The following is an 18,657-nucleotide window of genomic DNA, read 5'->3' as shown; positions in this document are numbered from 1 at the left end:
TTTTTTAAATTCTATGAACAGGGATATGATAGATCTTCAACAATACTGACATTGGGGCCTTTTAGAAATTCCAATTTAACTGAGCTGGGTCTGCAAGAAATAAAGACTATTGGTTATACCAGTCCTAGAAATAGGACTGAAGTCAACAGGCAGTGTCCTGCAGAAAAGGAACCTGTGTCAGACCTTCAACTGGGACTCGATGCAGTCGAGCCAACTGCCTTACATAAAACCATGGAAACACCTGCACATGACAGGACTGAGCCTAACAACCAACTGGACTCTACTCACCCTGGACGGGGGACATTATATTCTTCCTGGGTAAAGAGTCCTGACAGAACAGGAGTTAACTTCTCAGTGAACTCCAACTTGAGGGACTTGACACCCTCACATCAGTTGGAAGTTGGAGGAGGCTTCCGAATTAGTGAGTCAAAGTGCCTGATGCAGGATGATACTAGAGGCATGTTTATGGAAACAGCTGTGTTTTGTACTTCTGAAGATGGGCTTGTCTCTGGTTTCGGACGGACTGTTAATGACAATTTGATCGACGGGAGTTGTACACCCCAGAATCCACCACAGAAGAAAAAGGTTACATTTTAACAATTTATAGTCATTTTAATTGTCATTGTTTTCATACTACTCTTTAAGTGTCATTGGTAGTTATGTATAATATAAGGCATTCTTAATTTGTTCACACTAAAAATTTTATATGTACACTTGAATTTTGTAAATGTTCATTAATTAGAAAATGTTTACAACAAAGTACAAAATTCTAGTGATATGACAAAGTTCTTAATGCATTTTGAAAAATTCTTAATGAACCTTTCAAAAGAACGACTCTTAAACCAGAAAAAAAACCAGAATAACAACATTTATATTTTTATTTCTCTTACATTGAACAGGCATCCATGTATAGAAGAAATGCCTCTTGTCATCATAATACCTATATATGTAGGGTATGGATGTAAGATTATTTTGGAAAGTATATACTATATAAATATTATACGTGAATATATAAGTTCCCTTCTTGAGACAATTAGAATGCCTATTTCATAGGAATGGGAGAAACTACAACACTTACTTAATTTGTTAATAGGCTTATTGCTTTATAAGTCAAAGAATTTTAGTGATGTGTGCTTTTAATTTTTATAACAGAGTCCAGTTGGCAACTTTTGGGAAGCAATGTAGTATAGTGGAAAGAGCACGGGCTTTCAAGTAAGACCTAGGTTCGAATCCCGGCTCCAACACTCACCAGCTGTGTGACCTTGAGTGAGTGAGTTACTCAATTTCCTCATCTGTAAAATGGGGATTATAATATACCTATTTCATAGGGTTGTTGTGAGGATTAAATGAAATAATATATGTAAATCATCTAAGTACAATGCCTAGCACATGTAGGCATTTGGTAATTGTTAATTATTTATTAAAAATCTGATTATTTAATATAATTTTCCTATTATAAATATAATTCTCCTTAGATAAAAAGAATGAATTCATTCTGACATTTGAGACAAGAATAAAAGGTTTGCTTTTTCTATTTTGTTTAAGGTGTCTCTATTAGAGTACCGTAAGAGACAACGTGAAGCTAGAAAAAGTGGCTCTAAGTCAGAAAACTTTCCTCTGGTTAGTGTATCACCTCATGCAAGTGGGAACCTGAGCAGCAGTGGTGATGGCTGCGTCCACAGTAGTGAAAATGGAGAGCAGGCAGAAAACACTGCTAGCCTACCTTTACCAATACCGGCTGCAATTTATAATACCACTGAAGAAGCCAGCAATAACTGTCCTATTAAAGAAGCTACTGCCAATGAGAAGAATGAACCAGAAGTTCAATGGTAAGCCTGTTTTTGAAGTATTACACTCAAAAGAAAAGACCTTTGTTAGTAACTGTTCTTCCTGTTTTGTTGCTCTCCCAAGGGTAAGCAGATAGTGATTTGTGATTATAATTTTGTATGTATGTTTGTTTATGCTGTTAAAAGTCTACTGTTTACTCCTTTTTTATGCTTTTCATGCAAATTCCTCTCTCAAGGACATTTATAATTTTGAAAGATCTTTGCTGACAAGGTTTTAAGTCAGCTATATGTTTATGCATTAAAAGTCTACTGTGTTTACTCCTTTTTTTTATGCTTTTCATGCAAATATTCCTCTCTAAAGGACATTTATGACAGGCAACTTCCTATGATTTCTTTACAAAGCCCTACCAGTTAGTCTTGAAAGAAGTAAGTCAGTCTAGTATTTCTTCAATAGGAATAGAGAAGCAGCTGCTCTTATGGTGGGTATCAGCAAAATAGCAGAAGGCTGTGCATTCCCTGAGAGGTTACAGCCCTCAAGCAATTTTTCTTGGGCATGTTTTGTTAACTTTAGTAACCAGAAGTGACCTAATACACTATCTTCAACTCACTCCTCCTTAACACTAAGGAACGTCTGAAGACAAAGTCATTTAGTATGAGTTCTTCTCATAAACAGGGATAAACGAGGTGGGGGGGGGAGGTAAGGGATGGGTGAGAATGTTGAAAGAGGTGACATTGATCAAGATACACTATATTCATAAACGTCTTTGTTAAATGGTAATTCCTGAATACAACAATTTAAAGATAATAAAAATATTTTTAAGATTAGGATGAATAAAAATTTCACTTAGCAAACTAAGAGAAAGTTCATTATTTTCAAAGCTTAACACCAGAAGCACAATATTTTCCCAGCAGAGGAAAACCGTTGGTCTGATAGGATGTGTTGCTCATCAAAGAACAAAGAATATAATCTAGCTGGCAGAAGCTTCTTTGACTTTAGGATTTGATCTTGTAGGACTGCCTCCACTTCAGTGGAACAAGTGAGAGAAAGGAGTTATCAGAGAGCTTTACTTCTCAGTGATCATAGAAAAGATAAAGACTGTGGTAAGTAAGCTTGTTGTTAAAAAGTGGAGCTGGCTAATCATTGCACTCTTGCTCTCTGTAAGTGCTAATGTTCTCTTTGGGTCTGCTTGCTTCATCTCTAGGGGGAGAATCACCATGTGTCTCATGTTCACCGAGTCATGTTCAGTCTTCACCTTCATCTCATTCAAATCACATTCCCCAGCTGCACACTAAGGGCCTAGTACCTTCTTTCAGTGAACTTATAGAAGGTCAGTAAGCAGATGACCTATCATGACTTGTTGTTTTAAACACCTTTTTAAAATCAGAAAAAACGAGTCCTTGTTTTGAAAAAAGTTTGACAGAATATACATTGCTTTGTGATGTCAATAAAGAAAGTATGTCTCATGTTATTTAACATTTACTGTAGGTTTTTTCTGCTTTATAGACCCTGATCCTGAAAATCCAGAACCCACAGCTACAAATGAATGTCCATCCCCAGACACTTCGCAAATTATTTGTAAAAGCCCTTCAAAAATGAGCAAGGTAATAACATTGACTCTTAAATGTTGTCATTTAGAAAAGATAATTTTGTTAACGTGACAAGCACATTTTTCTACCATATCAAGTATCAGTTTGTGATTTCTGGACACTTCTCGTCAATTGTGTATAGTTTTATTTATTCTGCCACCACTCACATTGAAGTGTGACACAAATAACTTACTAAAATTCAGTGATCTTCTGTATTTAAAGTTCCACCTCTTTTCCAGGAGTAACTTCTGGAAAAGAAGATCATTCTTCTTTTCATGAAATACTTAACCAGCCAATTCTCTAAAAACAAAACATCAGTGATATTCATTTAACAGGATTGTCCATTCTGGCCTATGAAGATATGATATGGCATGTAATATTTTAAAGCAATTGAATACTTTATATATAGAGAGTCCCTTCCAAGGAAAATAAAAACTGGCTTGAGGGAGACAAATATGTGTACCCAAAGTCAATTTATCCTTACATTGGATATAGAAATTTCAGTTACGTTTTTAGTAAAATTTTCAATTCTGTAACTGAAATCTCTATACCAAATATAAGGATAAGATTATTAAAGTTCTTTTAGAGTAAGGCCCCAGGACATTTTTTTTTACTTAGTAGGAAAAGGCAGATTAAAGACCATTATTTCCTCAAATTTTCTTCTAGAGAATTCAGTTTAAACTCACTGTCCAGAACTTGTTCAATAACCTTTCAAAGCCTGAAGCCTCAATAATTAACTTCTCTCAAACCTATACTATTCCTGCCCCTTTTAAAGTTAATACTTAAAAATCATAAATACCAAAAATAATCAATCTCAAATAGTGTGTTTCTTAAGCTTATTATCCAATTTGTTTTCTCTTCACAGCCTGGTTCACCGGGACCTGTAATTCCTGCTCAACCACATGGGAAAACACTCACAAAATCAGATCCCCACTGGGAGACAACAGTTATTGTATCAGAAGCTGAGAATGTTCACCTAAAAACAGAGCTCCAACAAAAACAGCTATCAAATAACACCCCAGCACTTTCAAAGAACCATCCTCCTCCTCAGCCCCATGCTCGCAGTACAACTGAGCAACTTCCCCAAAAGCTGCCTTCTGTACCAACGAAGTTGCACTGTCCTCTGTCACCTCACATAGAAAACCCTCCTAAGTCCTCCACGCCTCACACACCTGTGCAGCATGGTTATCTCTCACCAAAGCCTCCTTCCCAGCAGTTAGGATCTCCCTTCAGGCCTCATCATTCACAGTCACCTCAAGTTGGAACCCCTCAGCGAGAGCCTCAGAGAAATTTTTATCCAGCAACACAGACTCTTCAAGCCAATACCCAGCAGCCAACTTCCGGAGCATTATTTACACAGACACCCTCAGGACAATCTTCAGCAGCATACAGTCAGTTTAACCAACAGAGTCTGAGCAGCGCGGCACCACCCCCTCCACCCCCTCCGCCTCCTTCTTCCTCATCTTATTATCAAAACCAGCAGCCCTCTGCAAATTTTCAGAATTATAATCAGCTTAAAGGTAGTCTTTCCCAACAAACTGTGTTTACATCTGGACCAAATCAAGCACTTCCTGGCAGCACAAGCCAGCAATCAGTTCCAGGACACCATGTTACTCCGGGGCATTTTTTGCCCTCTCAGAACCCTACCATTCACCATCAAACTGCTGCTGCTGTGGTCCCACCCCCGCCTCCACCACCACCTGCTCCAGGACCGCACCTTGTACAACAGCCAAATTCCCATCAGCAACACTCTGTAGCACATGTAGTAGGGCCAGTTCATGCTGTCACCCCTGGTTCACATATTCATTCTCAAACTGCTGGACATCATTTACCACCACCCCCTCCACCTCCTGGTCCTGCCCCACATCACCATCCACCACCCCATCCTACCACAGGACTCCAAGGTCTACAAGCACAACACCAGCATGTTGTAAATTCAGCACCCCCACCTCCACCTCCACCTCCACCTTCCAGTGTTCTGACTTCTGGGCATCATACGACATCAAGTCAAGCCTTACACCACCCACCTCATCAAGGACCTCCACTTTTTCCTTCAACTGCTCATCCAGCTGTACCACCGTATCCCTCACAAGCTACACATCACACCACTCTGGGACCGGGACCCCAGCACCAGCCGTCTGGAACAGGGCCACATTGTCCATTACCAGTTGCAGGTCCTCATCTCCAGCCCCAAGGACCAAACAGTATTCCAACACCTACTGCTTCAGGGTTCTGTCCTCATCCTGGCTCTGTGGCCCTACCACATGGGGTGCAAGGACCTCAGCAGGCATCTCCAGTGCCTGGACAGATTCCAATTCACAGAGCACAGGTGCCACCAACATTTCAGAACAATTACCATGGTTCAGGGTGGCATTAAAATGGACTCCAATAACATTTTTTTAAATGTTCTGTAAGATAAAGTGTATATTTCATATGTACCTATTAAGGTACTTTTTAAAACTTGTACATGAAAATTTGTATAAAAAAAACAAAAACAAAACAACAAAAACCAGTGCTCTTCCATTGTATTTTTCCCATTTTTGCTTTTTAAAATTCCTTAAGAAATGTGCTGTTAAGCCAGTATTAGGTATCTTTATTTTGTAAGTGAACATTCCAGCTGTTTTTCTGGCAGTAGATCTGATGCTACATGATCTTTAAATTTTATTGTTGCAGTTGAATTCATTTAGTGAATGTTTTCTGTATTATTTTATACATTAAGTACACAGCTAATAATAGCACTATGAAGATTTCCTTTTCTTTGGGGGGGGTCAGTTCTGTGAGTGCATCTTAGGTATAAAATGCAATACAGATTTTTATAGTTTGGTGTGGACATGGCTCATTTTGTTTTTATCAGTTATTTGCAAGCAAAATGTAATTTAATGTATAGATGATTTCTAATGTCTCCTGGCAAACTGTAAATACTGCATTTCTTTTGCGTATATAATTGCTTACGCTTTTTTCATTTGATATATAGCATTGTACATATGACAAGTCTTTTGCAAAACTGTGTGATCTTTGTGAAAAGTAGTACAGTATATGGCCTTTACTTTCCTTTTTTATTTTAAATATACTGTCACATTGAAGCACTGGTTGGGCATTTTAATTCATGTTAATAAATCACAATTATGTCAGTTTTACCAAATTGTGCTGTACAACTTCTAAGATTGGGGACAGCTTAAATGTTTTTTACAAAACTTAAGGAATAATGTGAAGAAGGAACCTTCAATTTTCTTTAGCAACTACTACCTCAAGTTGAATGGTAGCTAGAGGCTACCATTGATTACTTTCTAAAATGGTTCCTACTTGGTTTTTTTTTCAGGAGCAAAAGCCACTGGAAATTACTTAAAACAGTCATGCTATGTAAATTTACTTAAGTATATACATTATATAAATTGAAACCAAACCACTAATGCATAACACATGATAGTAACAAAACTGCAATTTACAACAGTTGTTTGAAAAGTAGTTTGCAATACATAGGAATATCTTAATTTGTACATTTTAGAACATGACTGAAATCAAAACTGATCTGAAAACTGTAATGTTTAATATATAACTATGAGACTTTTTAAGTCATGGGAAATTATTTCTTTAAATTTAGTTTGAGTATATACAATTAAAGGAAAAAGACATCCTTAGATCTCTCAAGTAAAATAAAGATGACCTCTCAAGGAAGTTATTTTATTGCTGAAATACAAAATGATAGGTCTATTAAAAAAAAAACAACAATAAAAATTCCCAGCCTTTGCCTTCTATCTATCTCTCAGGAGTAATAGTCAAATCCAATAGCAGTGACACTGTTTGTTAACATAATTTTTTATCATCCAAATACTTGACATAAGTTGGGCACAGTATGCAAATCTTGTGCATCAGGAAAAAGTAAACAAGACTTAAAAAATGACTGAATGAGATTTGGTAGTATTTTAAGTCATGTTTTATCATTTTAATTTTCATTTTCATTAGCTAATGATGGTATGTTATTACAACTCATTTAGGGTTTAATCCTAATCAGCTTCATGTTTTCTTTAAAAGAACGTAAGTCAAGCCATCCTAGACTTATCAAACACAATTCTACTTACTATATTCACTAAAGAAATATTTGTCTGAGAAAAAAATGGCTTTACATCATTCAACCCCTGATTGAAACATAGAACAAAGTTAACTAGTATATATGAAATATCAACATTCCTCTCTTTAAAAGGACTACACTTAAAAATTTTTTAATTCCTCAGTTTCAAATAGGCTTACTACACAAGGATTGTATACAGAAACTTTTGTGTAAAATGCATATTAAATAACTAATTTTTACTCAAATACTGTCCTCTACGAAACTTGCATTATAAAACAATAAGAGAAAAAGAGTAACTTAATAATTTCATGTATAGAAACAAGTTCTCTACTCCAAGGGAAAAGTTTCCTTACTTTATCCTGTTAAGTCCTATGTGGTCCAGGTACAAGAAGGAGCAAGTAGTTTTTATGAAGCTCTTCATATCCACTGTCTCTGTTTTGGGGACAGTTCTATCTGCCAGTTTTCAGATATCAGGCTTCTGAATCTGTTTCAATCAAATATATGACCTAAATCTTGTAATTTTCCATGAAGAATCACATGGATCACAGAAAAGGAAAGATAGGATATTCAACTAAAATTGCTGAGCTGGAGAAACAAAGTTTGGCATAACCAATTTTTCTCCTTTAAATTATATATATTTTTTAACAAGCCACCAAAAATCTGCTGAAACTATATGGTACTTACTACAAATGAATATTCCTTCTAGAAGACCTGTTTCTAAGCTATTTATATCATAATGATAACCATCTTTGTAAAACTCAATTTACTTTATTTTCCATCATGGCCCAAACCTGCAAATTTCATTCAAGTATACTATTGCCCTGGTAAAAATCCTTATAAGGAAGACATAAATTTACTCAGTGGTTCTTATAAGAATGTTTCCTATGGAAACTATGAATAGTAAAACTGGTCTACAGGCACCATCTGCCATATAATCTACCTGGAAACCTATAATTTCATTAGAAACACTTCATGCACATCTCATAAATGAGCACAAGGTACATTCTACCTCACAGCAATATGTGATACACTGCTAACTCACAGAGAAGTATGTGGCATGATGAAACATAAAAAAAGGACCACTGATATTGTATATAATGAATTATAATGTAGCGTATCTTTCCTAAATCTCTCTGGCCTTAAAAAAAAACCATAAATGACTCCATAGGCATTAATGTATGTTATGCAACTACATTTGCTGCATCAGGAATGTTGGTATTTCCTTTAGTTTTAGTGACACTAAACTGATAGCAAATGTTCATTGGTTGTATCACTTCAAATACAGGGCAATGACCAAGGCAATGTCTGGAAAAAAAAACCAAAACACTTTAATTTTTGAGACAACTGCAAGCACCCCAAACAATGGATTATTGTTACAACACTTTTTAAGCTTTTCACAATCTAGTTATTGCAAAGGCATATGGATAAATGTTAATGGACAAAGTCAAGAAAAATGAGGCACCTTAATAAATGTAAAATTTTAAATAAAAAGACATTCAATCCACTGACTTCTAGATGAGGCTAAGTATACCTCTATATATTACATTCTAAACTTGTATTGCCTACTAATGGGTTGTGTCCTGGGTTCTACAATTTTAAGGAAATGCATGAACAAGAACTGTGTGCAACCTGCAAAGGGAAACCATTTTCTCATTTAAGGAGAGACTGAAAAAGTGAGTAAAATTTGCTATAGCCAACACAGAAAGCTGTCTATGGAATGAACATGATCACCATTACCTTTCAGCTGTGAGGAGTTTTTGGCCCACTGCACTGTAAATTGTATAAACCATAACTTGTGTTTTACACAAACTCAACCATGCTTCTCCCAAAATATATGTATTTTTATCCCACACACTGAACACTTTTCTCTTGACCCATTTACTCTACATATTTAACATTACAGTGCTTGGAGGAAGCAACACTACATGGTACTGGGCCATCACAATTTTAAAGGAAAATCACTTCTAAAAATAGGCAAAAATACTAATGGGACTACTAAATTATAATGAATATTTTAGAATGAGAAGCATTCTCTTTTCTTCCTTTAATGTGCCATATAAGGAATGATATCTTATAATCCAGAGCCACCTCATTTGAAATCCAATGTAAATGGATTGTTATGGAATGAAAAGTTTGTACAACTCCTTGGAGCAGCAGAAAGTCTGCTACATGCAACTTAGGCTATAAAGCACTCAGGACTTGGTAGCGTTTCTGAACTTTGAGTCCCCATCCCATATTTCATGGAAATTAACATTTACAAGGGTGCATTTACATACACTATAATACAGGAATGATGTCCCTTTGCCAGAAGATAAAAGTGTACATTTCCTTGCTATTTCGTGGCTCCAACTTGATAATTTCTTAAGATTGTAAATTATATAGTACTCAGCTAAAATATTTCTTCATAAATAGTTACAAAACCTGCCAAAACACAAAGGGGAAAGTATTTTTCATTCAAAAAAAAATGACATTTGAATGTCACACAACACAAAAAAAAAACAATGCTTAGAGACATGTTATTGTTTCCAGAAGAAAATGGTCAGTAAACTACTTAGTTGAAGACAAGAGACTAACCTTCCCCAGGACCACAGCGCACAAAAAGCAAAATGTCAAAACAACAGTACCTCAAAGCAAAATAAAGGTCTGAGGGTGAAGCCAGCTTGCTTGTAATCCTGTTAAAGAATGAGAGTCACCGTTTAGGTCCAATGTACTGGAAAACATTTGCTAGCTCAGAATGCTATATTTGTAGAATTTGCTAAGAATTCAACCAAGGATGTCGAAGGCATTCGCCAGCTGATGCTCGTTTTTCTGGAACCATTTCTAACATTGGGATCAGGAAATCTGTAAACTGTGCAGCATCTTCATGGGGCCAGCCATACTTTTCCACAAGTACATCAAAGAGGCTCCAGGGCTTCAGCTTGGTGATGTGCCGCAGTTCTCCTGCAGGAAAAACAAAACACCAGTATCAAGAAAGCTCTAAATGTATATTTTCCACAGTTGATCCAGCCAGGTTCTTTTCAGTGAAGCAGACAACCAACCTGGTCAAAACTTTATGGCAACAACAAAGAAAACTAGCTAACTTCTAAGCAATAATCATTATGTCAATAAATGTCAGTGAGTATAAATGATTTGATGGTTCATTCATATCACTTCCACATTAAGGGCACATTTCTAAAAGCCAAGGCAATTCTCATTCCAACTTGAGATCTTTTACGATCTTCTTAAACTTCCTTAGAAAAATCTGTAAGACACACATTTAAACTCATTACTTCTGCATTTTATCATGAAAAGATCATAGCATTAGAATAGTGCTAAGAGAACCTTTTTTTTTTTTTTTTTGCTGTCCAATATGGCAGCCAATGGCTACATATGGCTAATGAGTTGATAAAATTGTGGCTAAGGCAGCTAAACAAGCAATGTATTATGGATGGAAAGTAGGACTCAACTGGTAGAGTGCCAGATGTATACAAAGAAAGCTAAGTAATAGCTATGAGCCTCTGGCTCACACATAATCATAGTGACTTGGGAGACTGAGATCTGAGGAATGAGGTCCTAAGCCAGCTAGCTCAGGCAGACAATTCCTTGAAACAAACATATCAATTAACCAGCCAAAAGAGAACTAGAGGTGTGCCTGATGTAGAGCAAGCCAAGCCAGGAGTGTTAATGAATTTGCCTAAATAGCCACAGCAGCTAATGGTAATCCAACCAGATACAATTCATATCTTCACATTTGTTATAAAATGTAATACTGTCCAAGAACACTGCCTTACAAAGCTTGAAGTTATAATTTGCAAAATGTGCTAGCTGGAACACAAAAAACACTATCCAAAAAAAACTTGGTTATAGGTAACTGACATAACAGTGATTAACAAGCAATAAATGCCTTAGAACTGTAACCATCTTTCAAAATAGGAAAAAAGTTGTTTTTAAGTCAAACTGCCAAAAGATCAGAATTAACTTACATTACAAACAACTCATTTCTCTGCTATTCCAACTTTTCACAAGATACCCACCCATATCCATAGAGAAGCCTCTGCCTGGAGCGAGAGCACCATGCGGCACTAATGATGCCCCACAGCAACCGCAGGGCCTGAAGCCAGGTCTCAGAAGGGCAGATACAGGCATTTGGCACCCAAATACTTCATGCAGGGGCTGAAATCATTCTTTTCTTTCACCTGCTATAGCCTAATATACAAAGGAACATTTTTCCATGATATGCTCAGAGGATAATCAGTGCTATATTCATACAAGTTTTCTTAGAAAGTGAAGCCTGGGCTATAACAAAAATAAGCATATTACCTAATGTTATACAAAGAAGAAATCACCTACCCCACAGTGGCTCTTCTTTTGCCTATATTCTCACATTGCCCATTCTTACAGACAGGTATGTGAACAGAATTATGATCAATGGTGCATAAGCCTCTGAATAAAGAAACCAGGTTCTTGTTAAAAGGGACCAATGTAGGGCCAGGAGATAAAAGTTAAGCATTGCTGCTAGGCAATGCCTGTTATCCTCGGTACTCAGAAGACTGAGCTCTGAGGATCATGGTTTAAAGCCAGCCCAGGCAGAAAAGTCCCTGAGACTCTTATAATCAATTAACCACCAAAAGGTAGAAGTGGAGCTGTGGCTCAAGTGGTAGAGTTGCTAGCCTTGAGTAAAGCTAAGGCACATAGTCTGTCCAGGGCCTGAGTTAAAATATAAAAAAACAGAAGCGTTATTAACATTGCTTCCAGACTGGAGGTCAGGTCTATGTTTAATGAGGATGCACATCTGCAGTTTTAGCAGAAGACAGCTGTAAAAGGAACTAGAGCCTGTGGAATAAAATCTGTATAATCACTGAAGACTTAATCCTCAGATTCAGAAACTCTAGTTCTTGAATTTCAACCTAAAGAGAGAAACCCTACCATCCTATTATATCTCAAAATGAGCCCAATAATTTGACAAAAAAATGGTGGTTAAGAAAACCACTAAGGACAGGAGTGGTAGCTCATACATGTAATCCCAGTTACTTGCATATGTTCTGTATCATAGAAATTGGTTCCAGAAAACACACTCTTCCCCTGCCACATACACATGTGAGCACACACACATACCATAAAAAGCCAAAGATACGTAAGTGTCTAATGTAGTATTTCTCTCTAACCTGTACATATCATACATTCTCTCTCTCACTATGTAGCCAAACTTTCCATTGTCCTGACTCAGCCTCCTGAGTCATTTCATTATTTGAATTTTTTGTAGGTTATTGTAATACTTTGCAAACTATATTGTTTAGGGGCTGATGACAAGGAAATCCTGTATGTGTTTAATACACAATGCCTTTTTTTGAAGATGGAATACTGGAATATTTATTACAACACTAGCAGTCTGCAGGCAGCCCATTGTTACCAAGGTCTGCAGCCCCTGAATACACATAACACAGCTAGGAATCAAGCTAGAGAGGGAAGAAAGAACAAAAACAATACTAACAAGCCAATTCAGCTCCGATGGAGAGCTTAATTGGGACACCAAGATGACTGGAGATGAGCCAGGAGACAGGACATGAACATGAAGACACATGTGACATAGCGTAATGGCACCTCTGCTGGTCTAGACCTAAACAGGGTCAGCACAGGGGGCAGGTCCACAGGAAATTCCCAGTCCCAGGCACTGGACTGACAGATTCAATAACCTATCAGCCAAGTGCCCACCCCTGCCTCCAGGGTTCTGTGGTTGCCTGACTCCATGGATTTTGGAACTATGGATACTAAGGACCAACTGTGCAACTTCCACCAAAAAGCAAGCTCTATCTCTTACTGCATAGTAAGTGATGAAAACAACACAATCACTGGAGTTATGGAAAACTATTCATGCAGAACTAGCAATACTTTAAACTGATAAAAAGTATTTTCACAGAGCAACAAAATATCTAACGGACTTGTGGGCAAGTAATCCTACATAAAAATGGTCACGTGGGTCAGCTGTGGTGACTCAAGCCTGTTATTTCAGCTGTAATTGAAGACTGGAAGTTCAGGGGAAGCATAGACAAAAGCAAAAACTCTTTCTAAAAGAAGGAAGTAGGCCATGATGTGGCACACCTGTAATCCCAACTACATGGATGGCATAGGCAGGAATATTGTGGCCCTAGGTTGTCCTAGGCAAAAGCATGAAACCTTGATCTGAAAAATAATCTGGAACCAAAAGAAGGGCCAGAGGTATAGTTAAAGTGCTTGCTTAGTAGTCTCAACACGAGGAGTTCAAAAACCTTAGTACTGAAGAAAAAATAAAAGACCTTGGGGCTGGGAAGATGGCTCAGTGGTAGAAAGCTTGCCTTACATGCCTGAGGCCCTGGGTTCGATTCCTCAGCACCACATAAGCAAAAAGAAAAAAGCCGGAAGTGGCGCTGTGGCTCAAGTGGTAGAGCGCTAGCCTTGAGCTGAAGAGCTGAGGGACAGCGCCCAGGCCCAGAGTTCAGGCCCCATGACCGGACCCAAAAGAAAAAAGAAAAAAAAAAAAAAACCTGTGGGCAAAGATGTATAAAACAGAACATACAAATGGAAATTAATCCTAAACACTTCCATATACTGAATATATAGGAGTACTTCGATATAATAGAATATTGAATTCTCTTAAAGGACTGTTAGGTAGATACATGGAAAAACTGGACAATACAAAAAGAAACATCTTAAACCTATGATAATATGGACTGTACGCTAGATAAAGAAAGACAAAATACTGTCCTGTAAACAAGTAATAAAGTTCTTCTTTAAAATTATATCTTTAGCCAGACACTGGTGGCTCATGCCTGTAATCCTAATTGCTCAGAAGGATGATTATGAGGATCATGGTTCAAAGCCAGCCTGGGTAGGAAATTCTATGACAAACTCTTATTCCCAATTAATCACCAAAGGAGTGGTAGAGTGGCAGCCTCAAGGGACAAAGCTAAGAGACAGCACCCACGCACTGAGTTCAAGGGAAAAAGCTAAGAGACAGCACCCACGCACTGAGGTCAAGGCCCAGAGTAGACTTAATTAATCAATTAAAATAAAATGATCAGGGCTGGGAAGGTGGCTCAGTGGTAGAGCGCTTGCCTTGCATGCATGAGGCCCTGGGTTTGATTCCTCAGCACCACATAAGCAAAAAGAAAAAAGCTGGAAGTGGTGCTGTGGCTCAAGTGGTAGAGCACTAGCCTTGAGCTGAAGAGCTGAGGGACAGCGCCCAGGCCCAGAGTTCAGGCCCCACGACTGGACCAAAAAAATAAATAAATAAAATAAAATAATAAAATTATCTCTTTACCAAGTTAAAGACTTTTTATTCCTTGATAATTTCTCCTAGGAAGATATTTGAAGGTTATGTTTCATAGAAACAAATTTGGAGAAAACTAGATACTTAAGTTGACAGCATTTACTTTTTAAAGCCTGGATTTCCACCTTCCTTGTGACTACAATTAGTCTCTTTAGCATCTCCTTCTCACACAGGCACCAAAGAGCACAGCAAAGCAGAAAGAACTCTACCATCAGAATCCAGCTTCTGAGGCCCAAGGAAGAATGACAGTAAGCAGAAAAGTATGAAGGCTTCCTTCTTTGAAGCAGAGGCTTTGTGACAATAACTGTATTTGATAGTCTCAGATTTCAAGTATGCGTTCTAGGAAAGAATTACACTCCTTCTCCAATGGTAAGCAAGTTATGGGAAAAAATATTTTGCCCGCAAAATTATAATATTCCAGAATTAAACAAAAAGCATATGAAGTTCCAGAGCGCACATAGGATTATGATAAATTTTAGTAGTATACACATACAAAGGAAACTTATCAATAAATACTGAGACCAATCAAGAGACAAAATTTAAGAAATGGGAACAAATTCCTATACAAATACCTAAATGTCATTATAGCTAAGTATTTAAGTTCAAAGTTTGTATAAATCTTACCTTACATCACAGATAAAATCTAACTCAGGCCATATATGTATGTTATTGTAGCTACTTGGGAGGCAGAGATTGGAAGGACCACAATTCTAGGCCAGCCCAGGTTTTACAAGAGGCCACAGGATCAGCATCCGAGGCCAACTATGGCAAAAATAAGTGATCCTACCTGAAAACTAGCTTAAAGCAAAAAGGGTCTAGAAATGTGGCTAAAGTAGTAACCTCTCTGCCTAGCAAGCTGGGAACCGGTTCAAACGCTATTAGTGCAAACAAACAACAAACTTGAAGCCTGGAAAACTAAAAAGGGCACTGGCCATCTGGTAAGTATGTCACACAAACATGAAAAAGCTTTGTTTCTTACAGGTCTTAAGGAATCTGTTGTTTTTCAGGCAAATATAGAGCTAGGTTTAAAATATTCTAATACTGTTCAGGTCAAATATTAAGTATTACAAATACAGAATGGAGTATCTCTTTTTAAAACTCACCTTCGAAGTTTTCATCCTCAGTTCTCAGAGTCTCCTCTCTATTCTACTTCAGAGAATTTCTAATACTATGTCATAAAGAAATGTATATTTTATACTGTTTAAACAGAAGTTTCTTGCATATCACACTGACATTTTCAAGTCTCACATTTACACCTTTGCACATAATCTTTTACGTATGGATTCCCATAAATTTGATGCCCTCACCAGGAGCTGGTGGCTCATGCCTGTAATCCTAACTACTCAAAGAAGCCAAGATCTGAGGATCTTGGTTCAAAGCCAGCCAGGGCAGGGAAGTCCATGAGACTCTTATCTTCAATTAATCAATGAAAAACTGGAAGTGGCAATGTGGCTCAAAGTGGTAAAGCACCAGTCTTGAGCAAAAGAGCTCAAGGACAGTGCCAGGCCCTTAGTTCAAGCCCACAGCTGACAAAAAGAAAAAAGAAAAAAACAACTTGATGCTGGTCCAAGAATAAGTTTGCTACTTTAAGAACTTTCTCCTTTGATACTTTCATTCTCAATTCAGCAATTCTTACTAAAATAATGGGTCAACAGAATGAGTGAGTCTATTGAGGCTGTATTTACCCACAATCACCTCAGACCTGGGACATTTCTGTGGGAATACGCTCACTTCTTTCAGATAGGATAGGGCCATAATCCATAGAGAAGCTGATTTTTTTTGAGTCACATCTCACTACCTTGATTATTTATGGTCTTTGGAGTTAACTGCTCACCTTCAAAAGAATAACCTGCAAATTTTTAGTAGGGTAACAATAGTAATTATATTTCCTGCTCAAAAGTCCATTTCAACAGGTTCTGTTAGGGGGCAGATGGGTACCAGTGGAATGGGGTTGGGCTAACAAGGGAAAAGGTAAATGAGGCTGAAGATGGCTGAAGTTGTTTCATTTGCATGAAATAATATAATTCAAACAATGAAACCTGTTGAAATTATTTGAAGAAGAAGGTAGGAGGTTAAGGGACCATAATAGATGGGGTATGATTGAGATTCATTTATACATGTGTGTAACTGTTGCAATGAAACCCCTCAGAAACTAATTTATGCTTTAAAAGGAGATAAATATCATGTTTTTTTTAAAATCACAAGACCCAACATTGTAAAGATGCCAGTCCTCAAATTACTCCTAAATTTAATGCAATCTCAAATAATATCTCTGTAATTATTTCCATGAAAAATCCAGTTCAATTAACTTCTTGATCAAGAAATGATTCAAATTAGTATTGGTTCTTACCTCTTGAATTATTAGATGCATCTGAAGCTTAGGTGTTTGTGTGTGTGTGTGCATGCATGCACACATATGCCAGTACTGGGGCTTGAACTCAAGGTCTAGGCACTGTCTCTTAGCTTTTTTCACTCAAGGCTGGTATTCTACCACTTGTAGCTCCACTTCCAGCTTTTTGGTAGATAATTAAAGATAAGAGTTTCATGGACTTTTCTGCCTGGGCTGGCTTGGAACCTCGATCCTCAGATCTCAGCCTCCTGAGTAGCCAATTACAGGCGTAAGCCACTGGCACCCAGCTTTCGATGCTTAGTTTTAACTGGGATCCCATTCTTCACTTCAGACCTGTGATAGGAGTGAAAATCTTCCCAGGCAGACAAAGAGCAGTAAAGGTTCCTAGTAAATCATTGCGATCCATACTTGGCTTGCAAAGTGACTTAATAGCAGTTTTCATTTCTAGCACAATGGTATTTTGGGAAAAAAATCAATGTTTTCACATCCACTATCTCCAAAATGCATACACATTATATGGATGACATGCAAAACACAACTTTCAAAAAACCATTATATCAACCGCAGCAACATGTTGAAATCTCATTTCATGACAAGCCCTTATTTCTCTTATTATTATTTCTAAAGCTTCAATATCAAGTCCAAACTCCTTCTGATTGGCACAACCATTATGAATAAACAATTAACAGAACAGGGCATCCTAGGAATCCTAGCTACTTAGGAGGCTGATATTTAGAAGACGGCAATTACAAGTCAGTCTAGGCTCAAAGATCTACAAGATTCTATCTCCAAAATTACCAGCAAAAAGCTGGGCTGGAAGTATGGCTCAAGTGTTAAAGCACCAGCTGAGCAAGTAAATTGATCAAGTTCAAGGCCTTGAGTTCAAATCCTAGATCCCTTGCAATAAAAATATAAATAAATAAATAAAGACAGAAAGAGAGGGGGGAGAACTTAATTCTAAACTTTTTGTCACCTTTGACTTGAGGGGTTTTGTTTTTTGTTCTGGTCCTGGAGCTTAAACTCAGGGCCTGGGCTTTTGTGCATAATGATAGTGCTCTATCACTTGAGACAGAGCTCCACTTCTGGCTTTCTGATGAGAGTGAGTCTCATGACCTCCTGAGTAACTAGGATTACTTCATGAGCCAGTAGCACCTGGCTCCTTAGGGCATTTCTCACCTTATCATAGATTTCTCTTACATTCAAAGGAAGGACAAGAGAAAAGACTAACATCAAATGAAAACAGTGTTTGGTTTGCTATTGAAAAGTATGTTAAGGGGCTAGGAAAGTGGCTTAGCAGTACAGTACTTGCCTTGCATGCATGAGGCCCTGGGTTTGATTCCTCAGCACCACATAAGCAGAAAAGGCTAAAAGTGGCACTGTGACTCAAGTGGTAGAGTGCTAGCCTTGAGCGGAAGAGCTGAAGGGCAGTGCCCAGGCCTAAAGTTCAGGCCCCATGACCAACAACAACAAAAAAAAATGTTTATGTCAAGCCCAACTTCACTTGACAGAATCTCAAGAGGCTGAGATCTGAGGATCACAATTCAAAGCCAGTCAGCGCAGGAAAGTCCATGATACTTAT

At 37.7% G+C, this 18,657-nt stretch overlaps 2 protein-coding genes across 21 annotated transcripts in view; one reads left to right on the top strand and one right to left on the bottom strand.

Moving 5' to 3' along the window:
• Kmt2e (lysine methyltransferase 2E (inactive)) overlaps positions 1-6,204 on the top strand; it is an 80,513-nt gene extending 74,309 nt beyond the window's left edge. For 3 of the 4 annotated variants that reach the window (XM_069996275.1, XM_069996274.1, XM_069996276.1), the window contains 6 exons: positions 22-585; positions 1,546-1,829; positions 2,800-2,888; positions 2,990-3,115; positions 3,292-3,389; positions 4,240-6,204. In XM_069996275.1, coding sequence (XP_069852376.1) covers positions 22-585; positions 1,546-1,829; positions 2,800-2,888; positions 2,990-3,115; positions 3,292-3,389; positions 4,240-5,751 — 2,673 coding nt within the window. In that variant the 3' untranslated portion in view covers positions 5,752-6,204. The remainder of the gene's footprint in view (positions 1-21; positions 586-1,545; positions 1,830-2,799; positions 2,889-2,989; positions 3,116-3,291; positions 3,390-4,239) is intronic. The other variant, XM_069996277.1, reaches the window with a different exon arrangement.
• A 2,543-nt stretch (positions 6,205-8,747) lies between these two features.
• The window catches only part of Srpk2 (SRSF protein kinase 2), a 194,983-nt gene continuing 185,073 nt past the window's right edge, over positions 8,748-18,657 (bottom strand). For all 17 annotated transcript variants that reach the window (XM_069996286.1, XM_069996283.1, XM_069996285.1 and 14 more), the window contains one exon: positions 8,748-10,383. In XM_069996286.1, the coding sequence (XP_069852387.1) occupies positions 10,199-10,383 (185 nt within the window). In that variant the 3' untranslated portion in view covers positions 8,748-10,198. The remainder of the gene's footprint in view (positions 10,384-18,657) is intronic.

Source organism: Dipodomys merriami, unplaced genomic scaffold (assembly GCF_024711535.1).
Source record: "Dipodomys merriami isolate MVZ:Mamm:240054 unplaced genomic scaffold, mDipMer1.0.p SCAF_5, whole genome shotgun sequence".
Taxonomy (NCBI): domain Eukaryota; kingdom Metazoa; phylum Chordata; class Mammalia; order Rodentia; family Heteromyidae; genus Dipodomys; species Dipodomys merriami.
The sequence above is the reverse complement of the archived record's forward strand: the minus strand, read 5'-3'. Positions and strand labels throughout refer to the sequence as shown.